The 17679-nt window shown below is 40.7% G+C and overlaps 1 protein-coding gene across 1 annotated transcript; it reads left to right on the forward strand.

Moving 5' to 3' along the window:
* Positions 1 to 498: 498 nt before the first annotated feature.
* LOC140126815 (cathepsin E-like) lies at positions 499 to 15783 on the forward strand. The gene is made up of 9 exons (XM_072146695.1): positions 499 to 655; positions 1099 to 1276; positions 7737 to 7854; positions 9183 to 9301; positions 10223 to 10422; positions 10503 to 10625; positions 11864 to 12008; positions 15309 to 15407; positions 15491 to 15783. Exons 1-9 carry the CDS (start codon positions 600 to 602, stop codon positions 15674 to 15676), a joined length of 1224 nt encoding a protein of 407 aa, XP_072002796.1. The 5' UTR covers positions 499 to 599; the 3' UTR covers positions 15677 to 15783.
* The last annotated feature ends 1896 nt before the right edge of the window (positions 15784 to 17679 follow it).

Here is a 17679-nt window from a genome sequence, read left to right on the forward strand (position 1 = left end):
TTCTGAAAGGTCCTCAAGGAAAAAAAAAAGTCCAAAGCTAGGAAGCATAGTATTGTACTTGCAAATGGGTGACAGATATTATTTAAATGTACCCAATAGCCCTGAGAACAGATTTTAATTGTGAACCCTACACAATCCAGAGGATCCCACTTGTCATTCCAAATAAGTGCTCCTGTCAGACCCCGCTACAGGTCAGACCAAAAAAAATAAAACATTAATGAAATTGATAGACTCCCCTTGTTATACACACACAGGATGTGCCAGTTATGACTTATAGGTGCGACCCTACTCACCTGAAGAACGGAGATTTCCTAACCACCCATACAAACATTTAAATCACAATGGTTGGCAGGTATTAAAGGGCTCCAAGGGGTTGTAAATCAGACATTTTGACCATTCTACTGTGTAGAGATGGAGCATTCTTTACAGATAGAAGGCTGGCACAAGCTTCCAATCAGCACATCCTATTATCTGAATATTGCACAACTTCTAAGCTGGTTAATGTCCTGCAGTAATTGATTGACCTCAGTAGAAGCACAATGTGACCTTAGGGAATATACAAAAGACAAGACAACATTTCACCTTATCAGTGATTAGCAATGAAGCTCGCAATTGTCCTTGCTGTCTGTATCCATATTACTACAGCCTTACACAGGTAAGAAGGTATGAAAAATACCACTACAGCTGCTTTGTTATATCCACCTACTGCAAAGTACCATGCTTAATACATGTAACTAGGGATCATCCAGAGGATGGAGGCTGTGTTAACATTTCCAGGTTTAGATTTGGGCAGTTTTCACTTGTGGCTTGAATAAAAGAGGAGAAGTATGGAGGCTACCTAATACGGATTGGATTAGTTTGGATTTATATACTAGATAAATTATTATAAAATTTCTAAAGTCTGTCAGTATCAGCCAGACTAGTTCAATTCAACTAAGCCATGCATATTCTGGGAAATCAGAACATCACATAGACATGTGCCACACATATTAGTATATTAGTATGGATTTACGTAAATCTTGAAATCTCACAGGGATATATCAAATTGTGACAATAAAATGCATTTAGGTGACATTTCACTTTTGAAATTTCTTTCAGAATACCCCTAATAAAAGCCAGGACAATACGTCACCAGCTACGCCAAAATAATGAGCTCGAGGAATTTTGGGTACATCACCAGTCCCATGTCTTTGCTCAGAAATATTCTCAATGCTTCCCTGATTCTCTCTCATTTGCAGCTGGATCAACAGCAGAATATTTGTTTGACTACATGAATGTAAGTGTTCCACGATTGACTATAACAATACAGATCCCTAATTGTGGCATGTATAGCACCATAGGATTTGACAGAACATAACAAACATTTGGATTGGGGATTTTCATTAATTTGTATGTTACTTTATGTGAGTAAAAATGTTTTATTACATCTATTTTAATAAGCCAAATACATTGCAATCTAACAAATACATCTACACTTTAAAGAGTAACTGTAGTTTTGCATATTTTATAAATATGGGAGGTTATTAGGAAACATTTTTTATATATACGTAATTGACAAAGTTTGTTTATTTTTGCTAAAAACTCATTCCTTAGCATTAGTACAACTGGACGTTGTTAAGGAAAGTCTATATAGTTTACTTTTAATCTGTATATGGTGTACTAAACAGCATGCATGATAAACCTGGGACAATTACTCATAGATCCAGGCACAAAGACTATGGTATTCTTCTTAGATATGTTATCCATGGCTTCCTTCTTTCAAAAATTAAAATTCGGCTATTAAGAGAGAAGTGCTCTGGGGGTGTTACCACAGCCTCTATGTGCTGCAGCTTCTCAGTGTGCATGGAGCACTATCACCTCCCACTGTGTGTTGAAACTCCTCTGCTGCAGTGAGATTACATCAGGCAGAGGGAGAGGGAAGTGCTAAGGGAGCATAGGGAGGGGAAGACAGTCTAACAGCCTGTGAAGCTGTAGCACGAAGGGGCTCTGGAACCAAACCCCCATGCCCTTCAGGCTCATTAGCATAATTGTAAAAGTTGATTTTAGAAGGAGGGAGACCATAGATAACAAATATAAGAAGATTACATCAATAATCATGGTGTGTGGATCTATGATTAAGTGTCCCTAGTTTATCATACTTGATTTCCTTTAAGCTTCCTCTGCTCTCCCTGCAGTGTATACATGTATATTAGGTCATTTATACCTGATAACTAACATTTATTTAACTCTCTCTGGATATCAAAAGCTGTCTCATATTTTTTTTATTTAAAGGACTCCCAGCCCCATCACTGATCAGCGGTTAAGGCATGGCACAACATGATGCACATAACATGTGGCAGATGGCTCCATGCTCTATGTAGTAAATACAAGCTCAGCTCTTATTCACTTACATGGAAATAATGCTATGCATTTACTAAACTGAGGAGACAAAGAATAGTATGCAATAAAACCATGCGGAATATTGTGCTGAATATAAATAGTTACATCAACCAAGGGTCCATAGTGTATAATAACATTATGAGGGAGCGGGTGCAGCTGTATATAAAATAATTAATTAGTACATCCACGGCATATAATATAATTCAGATGGGCTGTACTGTATTTAGTTTTAGGGGAATGCGGTATATAATATGATTTAGGGGTTGGCACTGTATATGATATAGTTCAGAGGTGGTGTGTATATACTAACATTCCATAATAATTCCAGGGGGGGAGACAGGGTATATTACTGGAAGATGTTCTGCACAGAGCTGAATACAACTAGTGGATCATAATGTAGGCGGTGGCTCAAGCCTTCTAGAGGGACATGGCCTCCCAAACCACACACCAAATTGTAAACTGAGATGGATATTCACCTATGAAATCCACAAACATCTGCTCCTGCTGTCAAAACACATGTATACAAGAGCCTTTGAAGGACCTGAAAGAGCAGATGCATCCTCCATTCCCCGAGAAGCTTGATTCTAGTACCATATGTAGGGGCTATAATATTCATATAGCTCATGGCCCATGGCAGTATTAATCCACCCCTGCAGCTAGGGGAATGTTCTGCTCCAATAAGCTGCAGATGGGAAAGTGATTACAAACTTCTTCACCTGTGAGTTGAGGCTGCGGTCACACGTTGCGTTTTGTTTGCGGTTAATGTTTGCAAGATTTGCCTAATTACATTGGTGTTAACATTGCCTTTACAAAACACGTGTTAACACTTTATTAACACAATGTTAACACATACGTTTGTTAACCTTTGGTAACAATTTAACATTGCGTTTGCTCTTGCGTTTTGTAGACGCAATGTTGACAACAATGTAATAAGGCAAATCTCCTCTTCAGCTCTTTGAAATGCTTGTGTTAGATGCAAACAAGACGCAGTGGGGGTCATTTACTAAGGGCCCGATTCGCGTTTTCCCGACGTGTTACCCGAATATTTCCGATTTGCGCCGATTTTCCCTGTATTGCCCCGGGATTTTGGCGCGCGCAATCGGATTGTGGCGCATCTGCGCCGGCATGCATGGGACGGAAATCGGGGGACGTGGCCGAGCGAAAACCCGACGGATTCTGAAAAACCGCCGCATTTAAAAAAAGAAATGTGTCGCTTGGGACGCGCTTACCTTCACTTGGTCCGGCACGGTAAACTCCAGCGCGTTCAGATGCTTTTCAGCACAGCAGCACCACCTGGTGGACGGCGGAGGAACTACCTTGATGAATCCCGGCCGGACCCGAATCCAGCGCAGAGAAGGCGCCGCTGGATCGTGAACGGACCAGGTAAGTAAATCTGCCCCAATGTGTGGGCGCAGCCTGAAAGATGCCACTTTATGACTATTACAAAGAAAAATCAACCATGTCTTAGTCTCTGTGATCTCAATACAGTTCAACAGTTCTGCTGTAACTTGATGCTGATAAATTTGAACACTCACAAAATGTTATGAAGAGACAGCAGGTCCGCTAGTCATCTACTGATGGGAAAATGATGCACTTTTTTTTGTCTTATTCTGTTGCTTTTTTGCTTATTTCCATATATAGTGCCACTCCTATCTATGTTATGTCTTAATCCCATAGTGGTAAGCTGCAGTACCAGCGACAGCCAATAACCAAGATTGCCACTGTTTCTGGGAAAAAAAAACAGCTTGTGAACTAATAAGTCAACCTGGATACACATTGGGGCACATTAACTAAGGGTTTTGCGCCACATTTTTTTCAGAATTTGCACGCTATTGTAGGGGAAAACGGCTTTCAGAGGTATTTAAGGCTTTCCATGCAGCACAAATTAGGGTCGACTGATTCGAACCGAGTGCCGTATTTAACTTGCAAATTGTGTTGTCCGCCTTATGTTAAAGGTGCACCACAAAAAAGTTAGTGAACTCTGTTGGGCCAGTGCGGGGAAATGGCAGATTAATGTTATCCGGCTCACGTTCCTAATGAATCGGTCGCACCCAGCGTTATACATGGGCAGAGCACTTTTATTGAATAGTTAATAACAATTTCTTTATTTATATAGCGCACACAGATTACGCAGCGCTGCACAGAGCTTGTCACATCAGTCCCTGTTCCCATGATGCTCACAATCTAATCAACCTACCAGTATGTTTTAGAGTGTGGGAGGTAGTGAAGTTTGACTAAGTAAATGTGCCCCATTGTTATTAAAGGAAACCTACCACTTTATAATGGCAGTTCTAACCCTCAAATACCTTGACGTCACCGGCTCTTCGGCAATTCCTAGTCACGCGCATGGTGCGCCGAGCCCGTATCATGGTGTGCCGAAGCGTGCTTGTAATATAAAGTATAAAACAGTTTAAAAAGGAATCGGCGGTTTCTGGAATTAATGAAGATATGCTGCGGCACCAGCTCACCCTGAGCTGGTGCAAGGTGTTTGAGGGTTAGAACTGCCATTATAAAGTGGTAGGTTTCCTTTAAGGGTATCAAGTGACTGCTGTAATACTGGATTCTATCAGCATGGTGTACTAAGTTTAAAGAAAATCTACCATCAAGAATGCACATGATAAACCATCGAAACTCACATATAGATGCAGGCATTGTGACTCTGGTAATCTTCTTATACAGTATTTGTTATCCATGTCATCCTTCCTTCTAAAATAGACTTATTATTATTATTATGCTAACTAACCTGAAGGGCTCCTGGGGGTTTAACAGAGCCACTCTGTGCTGTAGCTTCACAGGATGTAACAGAGTGTATGAAGCACTTTCTCCTCCCACCATGCGCTGCAACTTCCTCTGCCGCAGTGAGGAAGAGAGAGGGGAAGTGCTTAAAAAAAAAGGGGAGACAGTGTAACAGCCTGCAAAGCTGCAGCATTGAGAGGCTCTGGTAACACCCCCAGGAGCCTAAGTGCACAAGTTCAGCACACAGTGGGAGTGGGGGGGGGGGGGTCTGTGATTGCCTCCCAGAGGCCCTTAGACTCATTAGCATCATATTCAAATGTAATTTTAGAAGAAAGGAGACCATAGAAAACAAATATGAGAAGATTACCACAGTCACGGTGCCTGGATCTATGAGTAAGTGTCACTGGTTTGTTATGCTTGATATTGATGGTACATTTTCTTTAGGGAAGCAGTACAGGATCAGGATGCTGCATGACTGTTTTGACATATTGTGACGGAAAACATGAACTTCTATGAGAAAATCTCACTGGAAGAGACAGAACATAATATTTTAAATGATGTAATGGTCAATACATGAAATACACCTACTGGCAGGAATGAACTATAACTGCTACTATAAACAGGAATCACTCAACATAAATATCTAATCATAGATGTGAATGAGGTACAAGGTGATGGAAACCAGAAACCAGTCCTTCCAGTCTGCCTGTTCATGAGCGGACTGTGCTTTCTCAAGCTTTTTTTTGATACTTATCCTTTTATTTGTCTGCACAGCAGCAGTGCCCATTAGGGTTACATAGAACAAAGCCTTTAATGAACAGCAGAAATTTCTCACATATATCATGAGACCATACCATGTCATACAAAATTGTGGCAAATTAATGGCAAATGCCGTAGGGTTAAAAAACCTTCTTATATGTTTCCACACAAATTGCTCATTAAAAGACATCCATTAGGCCATTTTTTGGTAAAAAAGAGGGAAAAAGAAGCTAAAAGAAGAACTGATCCTCCCAGAGGGGGCACACACTAGCATGTAAGTGTTGTTGGTTTACAATTTACGGTGTTCAATTCTGATTATTTCAGGGCTTGTAAACCAAAGGACTGGAATACAAGTCCAGATACATTCTAACACCCCACGTGCTTTCCTTTTTACCTCCAAATATTTTTTCAACAGAATGGATAGCAGAAATGAGCATGTCATACATTCTATCATCATGCATACTTTGCATTGTTTCCATACGCATATTTAATGCACATAATTTATGCCATCGTGGCATTAGATTGTTTCCATACGCATATTTAAAGCACATAATTTATGATATCATGGCAAAACCATTAGATTGTTTCCACATGCATATTATAGCCATATTTTATTTGATATTCTGACAGTTCTGATATTTTCCCGTACAGTTTTTTTGATTATTAAATTAAGTACTAGATGTGTAACCTAACACAGCACTGGGATATCCGTGTCCTCCCTAGTTACTTAATGTCACACTCTATTTTAGTCGTCTGAAACACTTGCTAAATAGATACAGATAATGGGCTGCATAAGATGTGCTTCAGCCCGTAAGAGATAATATTTTATTTTTGGAATATTTCATCTACAACAAGATGTGAAGGGCTAAAAAAGGGAATTCAAAGGGTTGTACAAGACTAGTAATGCATGGCTGCTTTTTTTCCCCAAAACAAAGCTGTGTGCAGAATACTGATTACAGTAAATATGTGAGCTAGACATACAGAATTACTTCCATCATGTCAGGGAATTGTTATTTATAGGAGCTATCCATTATCTACTAAATTGGTGATAAAAAAAAAATTGATTACAACTAGGCTTGAGAAATTGAAAGAAGCAGCAAGTCACGAATATGGTCCTCCTGATCCATTCAATATTATTATACAGTGCTTAGACTTCTCCGGCGTTCCCATTCACGGTCTACAAAAATGCTGGAGATAGGTGAACGCTGTGCTTTTAAATTTCAGACCTTTCCATTGCTCAAACTACTGGTTCATTCAGTTATTAAAAGCAGGACCCCTATGCTTGTGATATGCACCTGCACTGCCCACTATATTGAGCAGTTGGGTTGGAGTAGTCAGACCCCTACCAATCAGATTGTTATCCCCAATCTTGTGGATTAAAGATGGGACAACCCTTTTAAAGGAAATCTACCATCAAATTCAATCATAAAGCATCACTACAGGCACAGTGCGGTGATCTTCTTATATTTGTTATCCATAGCCTCTTAAAATAAACTTTTAAAATTATGCTAATGATCCTGAGGGACTCTAATGGGTGTCAGCCCCTTAGTGCTGCAGATTCATAGGCTCACCTAACTCTCTGGAGGGATGTCCTGCTCTGCTCATTGTAACAATGAGTGAAAAGAAATCACTGAAGGGCTCTGGAAACAACTACCAGAGCCCCTCAGGCTCATTAGCATCAGTTTAGAAGAAAGGAGGCCATGGATAACAAGTATAAGAAGATTACCACAGTCACAGTGCCTGGATCTATGAGCATTTGTGCCTGGTTTATCATGCTTGTTTTTGATGGTAGATTTTCTTTAAGGGATGTCTTATAATGATCACTGCTTATAAAAAAATGTCACATACTTTTCTACATGCAGGCTCAGTACTATGGAAAGATAAGTCTTGGGAATCCTCCACAGAACTTCAATGTGGTATTTGACACTGGATCTTCCAACTTCTGGATCCCATCTGCTTTTTGCATAAGTGAAGCATGCCGTAAGTTGTACAATATATAGATTTATCTCAAATAAAGTTGTGTTATCAACGTGGCAAATTGTCTGTTCGTCTGCCAATCTGGCAATATGTCCGGGTCATACAGCCGAACCCGAATGCAAACGTTGGGTCTGCTCATCTTTAAAACTAATATTATGTTGAACTACTCACATTGTTTATTCAGATTTTATTATTTTTCATATTGTTGTCTCTTTTTTTATTTTAATTCCTTCTCCATTCTTAGTGGAACAATGTTCTATTTTTGTACAACAGACCAAATACTATAAAGATGTGCTTCCCCCAGTGGAAGCTCCCACGGATCTTTCTTTACTAAGTAATGAGTACTTTCAGCAGTAATGTGGGTAGTGGTGAGTACTCACCTCTCCCCTTTGCTCTCCTGTTCACTACCTGTGCAAGATTATGAAACTGCTAACTTATGCTGCCGGCACCAAGACCCAGCCAGGCAGCACATGGAGCAGAACAGGACAGTGCTGAATAATTAAGAAGTGTTGTGTAATCTGAGATCTGTATGATTCATTATGTTCTGTCCTGCTGTCTATATTCTAAATTATTGTCTGATCTAGAGTCTCTATTGCAAGCCTTTGTCAGATCTGGGGTCTGTATTATATGAAATTGTCTTGTCTTGGAGCTCTGTATTATAATCTATAAGCTGGTTTAGGGTCTGTATTATTGTTGTCTGCATTATCTGGAGGACAAATGGTACTTTTCAGTGGTGGTATATAATAATCAATGCAATGTACTGGAAAGCTGGAAAAAAAAATTCCAAGTGCAGTGAAATTGACAAAAAACACATTTGCAGCATTTTCTTGTGCGCTCTGTTTTTAGGACTTTCTTTGTGCACTTTAACTGACACCTCCCATTTATATTTGGGTTGGTTTGATTATGGAGATACCACATTTATATAAATTTTATTAGGTTTTAGTAGATTTTAAAAAATGTAATTCTTTTGTACAAAAAAAAAATATTGAGGCCAATAACTTTTTCATGTACAGACCTATTTGTGGTACATTCTGGAGTTTTAAATTATATCAATTTGGGAGCTGTATGACTGTTTGATTATTTTTAATTCAAATATTTATGGATCGAAAAATTTGAAAAAGTGGCAATTTGGACATTTGGGAGCTATTTTCATTATAGTGTTCACAGCTGGGAATAATCTTTGTTTATATTTTCATAGAATGGTCATTTTGGGACATGGTTATACTTAACATGTTTATTGTTAGGTCAGTATCCATGGACCAACATGGTTCTGCACCCCTGTTCTAGGCCAAATTCACATATATATATGTGTATGTGTGTTTTAATTTTAGGTGTACATAAACAATTCCAGTGTTTTTCATCCACTTCATATCAGCATGGTGGGAAAACCTTCTCAATCCATTATGGCACTGGACAACTTGTTGGTATAACGGGTAAAGATACACTTCAGGTAACAGAAATACTTGTATGGGCTCGAATAAAACAAGTTATAGATCCTCTTAGTTTCCATTGAACATATGGCAAAAAAGCTACCTGGACTGTACTAAAATGCCTGTTTAGGTAACTTTTGTCATGTGCACGGGTGCCCCTGTGATAATTGGCGCTGGCTAGTCGCCTTCCCTGATCAATTCCCAGCCCCTTCCTGTACACCCTGCCGGATCTTCATGCTTTGTCTAATGCCATGCGCTGTTATGGTGATTTCCCGTTGTGACCCCGGTTCCATTCCTGACTATGCTTCCTCGCTGCCTGCCTTGACCTATTGCTACGCCCCCAACTCTGATCCCGCGCTGCCCGTCCTGACCTTCTGCCTGTCCTTGACTATGATTCTGCCTAATGTCTCTGTACCAGTATGGCTGCCACCACAGATAAAGTTGTACCTGTGGAACGACCTGGTGGTACCACACCGCAGCTAACCTGCTTAGCGACGGGCTCTGGTGAAAACCAGGTGCCACTTAGATTCCGTTCCCGGATGTTGGCTTACGTCATCATCCGCAATGGTCCAGTGGGTCCATTACCCCTAAAGCCTGACAACTGTCTTGTAGCATTCGGATGCCATCATTAAAATGCATTTTTCCTGTTTAGGGGATACTAAGAGTACATAATACCTGTCGTCTAGCATTACTTTTCATTAGATTGCCATTATGTATGATTGTCAATGCAGGTCAATACCGTAAATAATTTAATATAAACTAGTTATATTCCTAAACTGAAAATAGTCACTTCTGGCTTATGCGTTCTAACCTGCCACAAGCATACAAACTTTGTCAAAGATTAAGCAAACCTATTTGCTGCTCCATCATGGTTTGTCCGTTTAACACAATTATTTGTACTAATTTACAACAATGATAATGTATTGTCTTGTCCCTTGCAGATCGGTAACTTGACAATTGTTGGACAAGATTTTGGCCAGTCAGTCGTAGAGCCAGGCAGGACTTTTGTGCTGGCACAGTTTGATGGAGTATTGGGCCTTGGATACCCCTCTCTTGCTGTTGCCAATGCAGTGCCAGTATTTGACCAGATAATGAAGCAACATCTTGTGAATAAACCAATATTTTCCTTCCATTTAAATAAGTAAGTATAGAGCTACAACATCTAAAAATGCAGCGAACAATTCATTTAGTAATTTCACCCTCCCTTTAATTCTTTGACAGAGATGACAATTTTGAATATGGAGGAGAACTTATATTAGGGGGGATAGATAGCTCTCTCTACAAAGGACCAATTCACTGGATCCCCCTTACAGATAAGAGCTATTGGCAAATACGACTTGATAAGTAAGTAATAATTCAAGAGCTTTCATTTGAATATCACATATTTTTCCTGTTGATAATGTGAGCAGTGGAATTAACTCGAATTGATTACAATTCCTGACATATTTTATCAAGTATTCAAATGGGTTTTACAGATTTAATGAGCGGTCAGAAACATTTCTCAGCATTTGACCTTAATGCTAAACATTGAGGGGTTCGTAGGCTGAGATACTAGTAAATCGAAATAACAGGGTTCCCAAATGAATGGATCAGCATACTGATCATGTGCCTCTCTATTAATTCTCTATGGCATTCTCTAAAGCTCCGATGGGTGTTTAACCATTAAGACACTGCAAAAAAACCATGGACCATGGTGTCTAAACTGCTGCACAGGGAGCGAGCTCCCTCTGCCACCCATTGGTACCCTGGAGCTGCAATCACAGGGTGCCTATGGTGTGCACGGCAGACCGGGGTGCAGTGGAGTACCTGTTTGGCCAGGCCAGATGCATACCTGTATTACAGTGCTTTATATAAGAGAAAAATTATCTCATTTAACTCCCCTTGTGGAACAATTTAATCTAAAAAAAGGGAAAAAAAAGTTTCAATAAAAGAAGTGTTGAAAAGTAATAGAGTGTTGAAAAAAAGGAAACTTTATTTACCCCAAATGTGTATAAATAATATAGACAGGTCTTTTTGCAAAAAAATAAGCATACACACAGCCACGTTGACAAAAAAAAATCAAATGTCATGGCGCTTGGAAAATGTTGATGCAAAAAGTATTTTTTTCCCCCAAAAAGTATTTCATTAGACAAAGGAAAGTCATGTAAAAAAAACAAAAACTTTTTATTCTTTATTAGAAAAAATTATGTTCCAATCTGCTTTCTTTTTTAAATATACTGCACAGAAAGTGTTTATAAAATTCACCAGTAGGGTGCTATTAAAAACTTCTTTTCTCCCTCAAAAAACAGACCCCATAAGCTGTAGTGACTGGAAAATAAAAACTAAAAAATCTAAAAAAATATTAAAAAAACTAAAAAAATAGCTTTGGCATTAATGTGAAAAACAGGTGCAGAAATAAGGGGTTAATCAGGGAAAAGAAGACAGCAGTAGTTGGAAACCTTGCACAAACCGCTTAAGCTAGCCTATCTCATCAATTTACCATGGATACACAGGCAAATACCTACATAAACTCCGATTTATAAAATGCTTGATAAAGACATTAATATTTGTAATTCCTAATTGTCATAGTTGTTTTTATACAGCATTAAAGTTCATGGAAAAGTAGCATTTTGTCCAAATGGATGTGAGGCTATAGTTGATTCAGGCACCTCCCTCATTACTGGTCCCAGTGATGATATAAAAAAGTTGCAGAAACTCATTGGAGCTACACCTTTGGTATTTGGAGAGGTAAGAGCATTACATTTCTAAATTGCATTGTTTTTATTATTACTTGGAATAAATGTGTCTCTTTGGCTCTTGTCTTCTAAATTCTGGTAAGTTTTCTGTCTTGTTATGAAACTATCCTATGTTAAGTAGTCAAGATGCCTAGCTTCAAGTGTAGCTAAACTTTTAACAAATTTGCATAAACTGATAATGCAGATGATAATAGTAAACTTAATTTACTTTATTAACCTTTTACTGACATTTGACCTAGTAGTACGTCACGGGCGGCAGGGACTTGCCGCATCATGATGTACTACTACATCCTGCTTCTGTCACCGGCTGCCGAACTGAGCCAGTGTCAGAAGCTGCGGGGGTCAGCTGTATGTTACAGCCGACACCCGCCTCTAACACTGGGGTGTTAACCCCTTACAGATGGTGGTCAAGCATGACCGTGGCATTTAAGTGGCTTCTGTTCTTGATCGGGACCCCCTGCGGAACCCCCTGCGGCACTCACGGAGGGGGTCCGTGGCTCAGATGGCAGCCAAAATTGACGATTTAATTTTCCTCCATACATTCAAGAGTTAATAAAATCTCATCAATAATCTAATGACCCACTAAAATAAAGTATTTGTAAAGTGCATCTAATGTTACAGAAAATAAGCCCTTATATGTCCAAATTGAACAAAAAATAAAAATTGTATAGGCATTAAAAAGTGACGATGCGAATGGTGCAGCTTCCCTACAATGCCCTGGCAAGGGGTTAAAGAAAAATGTCCAAGTGTCCTTTTTCTCTGCCTTCCATCCTTATTTAAGAAGTTTGTGTAAATCAACTTTCTTTCCTGTTCTGGACTGCCAGCACAAAGATAAAGATAATGGGGCACATTTACTAAGGGTCCACACACTGCATTTTCGTTGGGTTTCCCGACTATTTCCGATTTGCACCACATTTAACAGGGGTTTTTGGTCCACGTGATCGGATTTTTCCACAATCGCGCCGCTTTTCATGCGACACAAAATGGGGGGGTGTGGCCGTCGAACAACCCGACTGTTTCGGACTGAGCGCTGGATTTAAAATTCAAATTGTGTCGCAAGACATGCACTCACATACACCGGGAAGAAGAAGGTGAACTCCGGCAGACCTCAGCGGGAAAGTGACAGATGCAGTATATCGGGCGCACGATCTTAATGAATTGTGCCGGACTTCATCCTTGTCGGACAACACACCTCGGGGATCGCGACAGGACCGGATAAGTAAATGTGCCCCAATGTGTCTAATGACCGATCTCTTTACAGACAGTCTCTAGATAGTAATCTCCCTAGAGAGCTGGACATATAAGTGAAATACTCTCTAGGTATGGAACGGGTTAATCTTTAGCCTCCTTTATACACTCACCGGCCACTTTATTAGGTACACCTGTCCAACTGCTCGTTAACACTTAATTTATAATCAGTCAATCACATGGCAGCAACTCAGTGCATTAAGGCATGTAGACATGGTCAAGACAATCTCCTGCAGTTCAAACCGAGCATCAGTATGGGGAAGAAAGGTGATTTGAGTGCCTTTGAACTTGGCATGGTTGTTGGTGCCAGAAGGGCTGGTCTGAGTATTTCAGAAACTGCTGATCTACTGGGATTTTCACACACAACCATCTCTAGGGTTTACAGAGAATGGTCCGAAAAAGAAAAAACATCCAGTGAGCGGCAGTTCTGTGGGCGGAAATGCCTTGTTGATGCCAGAGGTCAGAGGAGAATGGGCAGACTGGTTCGAGCTGATAGAAATGCAACAGTGACTCAAATCGCCACCCGTTACAACCAAGGTAGGCAGAAGAGCATCTCTGAACGCACAGTACGTCAAACTTTGAGGCAGATGGGCTACAGCAGCAGAAGACCACACCGGGTGCCACTCCTTTCAGCTAAGAACAGGAAACTGAGGCTACAATTTGCACAAGCTCATCGAAATTGGACAGTAGAAGATTGGAAAAATGTTGCCTGGTCTGATGAGTCTCGATTTCTGCTGCGACATTCGTATGGTAGGGTCAGAATTTGGCGTCAACAACATGAAAGCATGGATCCATCCTGCATTGTATCAACGGTTCAGGCTGGTGGTGGTGGTGCCATGGTGTGGGGAATATTTTCTTGGCACTCTTTGGGTCCCTTGGTACCAATTGATCATTGTTGCAACGCCACAGCCTACCTGAGTATTGTTGCTGACCATGTCCATCCCTTTATGACCACAATGTACCCAACATCTGATGGCTACTTTCAGCAGGATAATGCACCATGTCATAAAGCTGGAATCATCTCAGACTGGTGTCTTGAACATGACAATGAGTTCACTGTACTCAAATGGCCTCCACAGTCACCAGATCTCAATCCAATAGAGCATCTTTGGCATGTGGTGGAACGGGAGATTCGCATCATGGATGTGCAGCCGACAAATCTGCGGCAACTGTGTGATGCCATCATGTCAATATGGACCAAAATCTCTGAGGAATGCTTCCAGCACCTTGTTGAATCTATGCCACGAAGAATTGAGGCAGTTGTGAAGGCAAAAGGGGGTCCAACCCGTTACTAGCATGGTGTACCTAATAAAGTGGCCGGTGAGTGTATATCTCTGTAATGTGGAAGAAACTTTAGATACACAGAAGAAAGAAGAAGCCAAAAAAGGTGAAAGTCTGTTTTACTTAAAGAAGTACATTACAAATCTTACTACTACCATCAGCACTATGCAGTTCTGCTATATGAAAACATTTGCTTCACAAGTTTAATTACAATTTAAAAGTGTCCTGAGACAAAATCTACTTTTCTACTGTCTCCGATGCTTCAGTTGATTAGACGTCCAGTGTATTTTGCTATGTACCTGTTGTACACAGAGATGACCCTAAACTCTCTGCTGCCTGAGGCGAACTATAGAATGGCATCCCCTCTGACCCATCCAGCAGTAATATATCAGATTATATTTTTAGTAAGTGGGTTCTCCATGGAGTGTCTCACACAGATGCTGACATCAGGTATGAAAAGACTATTTTTAAATGTCAGGTCCTGCCTTGTAGCATACAACTGCACCCCTGAGGTTGCCCCCATCTTGCTCCAGGTGTTCCTGTCTGAAGCAAGAGGCTCTACTTGTCTCATGGCTGGTGCACCCCTCCCCCAATTTCTGCCTGCCAGGTAAAAAAGAAACACCCTGTAAGTAGCACTGTTGCTGAAATGCCCATATTTAGCACAGAAATATTCAGAGCTCCAGGGTTATGCAAACTCCAGTAATTAGCGAATAGATTATTGTTTCAAGCTGTTCAATACTCATGAATGTATTGTATTTTATAGTACACAATAGACTGCAGCCACATATCCAACCTCCCAACTGTTACATTCACCATTGGTAAAAGAGACTACACCATATCTCCAGAGCAGTATGTACTGAAGGTATGTACATAGACACTATTACATGCTGTAGGCACTTGGTAATATACAATATGGTATCATAATACTTTTTTTAATGGTTTTAGGAGCACAGACAGAAATCAGTACAGTGCTTGTCCGGCTTCCAGCCCATGGATTTGGCTACAAAATCTGGACAACTGTGGATTCTGGGAGATATTTTCATGTCAAAGTTTTATAGTATTTTTGACCGTGAAAATGACAGAGTTGGACTGGCCAAATCCTGCAAAAGGAAACATAAAATTCCTTTGTAAATGTTCCAGCTACAATTTCTAGATCTTATTTCTTGCAAACAAATGTAATGCATTTATGGATGGAAGTATATTAGGGAAATAAACTTCTCCAATAGTTTATTCCTTGAGTAATGGAGTAATAAGGTTTCTTTGCATACACCTGAAGAGAAATATTAAAACTTGTGCAAGGGAACCTGAATGTGATCGCCTGAATGTGAATTTTAGTTGGTGACAGGTTCCAATAGCCCTTTGTCAGCATTCTGAATGCTGACAAAGCAATAGTTTATATAAGTTTGATTCACATTAGCTGGCTCCCTGCCAGCATCATGTAGTCAGTCCCAGGGGAAGGACAGGGGACGGCTACAGCCTGTGTCAGTCTTCCCTCCCCACTTCCTGTCATGTGCATTCAGCAGGCAGGGGATAGAGGAGAATGTTGTGAAGGAGAATAAGAATACATAAGAAGATACTTGCAAACAAAGACTGCAGATACTACTGGCAGGGAGCATTAACCTTATGTAAAGCATTTTAAAAATCAGCCTAGCATAGCCTATTGAAACCTGACACCAACTAAAACGCATGTTCCTTATGGAAGGTTTGCTGGTGAGGGGTAGGATATTAGGTAATTTACCTATATGCATCTATTAAAAGTTCTGCTCAACTTTCTTGATCTCTAAGTGAGTCCTCCCGTCTTTTACTTCATCAGCCAGACATTCCTATCCGTATAATGGCTGCAGATGGAGGGTCATGTGCTCTCTACATGTCCATGAACAATTGTCATGCCAGAACCTTATGGTATTCATGAATATAAGATCACTACCTGTCCAGGACCTTGATCACATGACCCTCTATCTTCGACAATTTTATGGTCAGGAATGTCTGGCTGATAAGGTAAAAGACAAGAGGCTTCACTTTACATATCAAGAAAGAGGAGCAGAACTATTTATAGATTTACATAGGTAAATTCCCTAATATCCTTTCCCGCACACTTGCACACACATTACAAAAAACATGAGGTAAGGTGACCAACCCCTTTAAAGGATTAAGTGTAATATATAGTGAAGCATTGCTAGTGTTTGTGCTTTATCTACGGCCTGTGAAACACACAGGCATCAGCTAGATGTCAGCTACAGATACAGACAAGTACCTGACATGCTCTCCTCCTGTACACATGGTGCATCCTGGAGCAGTTGTACCTCATTACACACACAGGCTGCAGGGGGCGTGGCCGCCAGCACCAGGAAGCACATAGAGGAGCCAGCACTAGGAGTGTCACATCATTATACAGGCTGTCAGTCATGTGTATAGGAGTACCTCATACACACAGGCTGCAGGGGGCACCAGCACCAGGAAGCACACAGAGGAGCCAGAAACCGGAGAGTCACATCATTATACAAGCTGTCAGTCATGTGTATAGGAGTATCTCATACACACACAGGCAGCAGGGGGCACCAGCACCAGGATGCACATAGAGGAGCCAGCACCTGGAGTGTAACATCATTATACATGCTGCCAGTCATGTGTATAGGAGTATCTTATACACACACTGGCTGCGGGGGGCACTAGCACCAGGATGCACATAGAGGAGCCAGCACCTGGAGTGTAACATCATTATACACACTGCCAGTCGTGTATATAGGAGTATCTTATACACACACTGGCTGCGGGGGGCACTAGCACCAGGAAGCACATAAAGGGGCCAGCACCAGGAGTGTCACACCATTATACAGGCTGTCATTCATGTGTATAGGAGTATCTCATACACACACAGGCTGCAGGGGGTGCCAGAACCAGGAAGCACATAGAGGAGCCAGCACCAGGAGTGTCACATCATTATCCAGGCTGTCAGTCATGTGTATAGGAGTATCTCATACACACACAGGCTGCAGGGGGCGACACAACCTGGAAGCACATAGAGGAGCCAGCAACAGGAGTGTCACATCATTATCCAGGCTGTCATTCATGTTTATAGGACTATCTCATTCACACACAGGTTGCAGGGGGTGTCAGCACCAGGAAGTATAAAG

The sequence above is a fragment of the Engystomops pustulosus genome, chromosome 4 (genome assembly GCF_040894005.1).
Source record: "Engystomops pustulosus chromosome 4, aEngPut4.maternal, whole genome shotgun sequence".
Lineage (NCBI taxonomy): Eukaryota > Metazoa > Chordata > Amphibia > Anura > Leptodactylidae > Engystomops > Engystomops pustulosus.

Excerpts from the sequence above, each read along its gene's own strand:
- LOC140126815 (XM_072146695.1), top strand. The coding sequence starts at position 600 with ATGAAGCTCGCAATTGTCCTTGCTGTCTGTATCCATATTACTACAGCC. Across the intron at positions 9,302-10,222 it reads CGGGTAAAGATACACTTCAG|ATCGGTAACTTGACAATTGT; the intron begins GTAACAGAAATA and ends TGTCCCTTGCAG. Across the intron at positions 12,009-15,308 it reads CACCTTTGGTATTTGGAGAG|TACACAATAGACTGCAGCCA; the intron begins GTAAGAGCATTA and ends TGTATTTTATAG.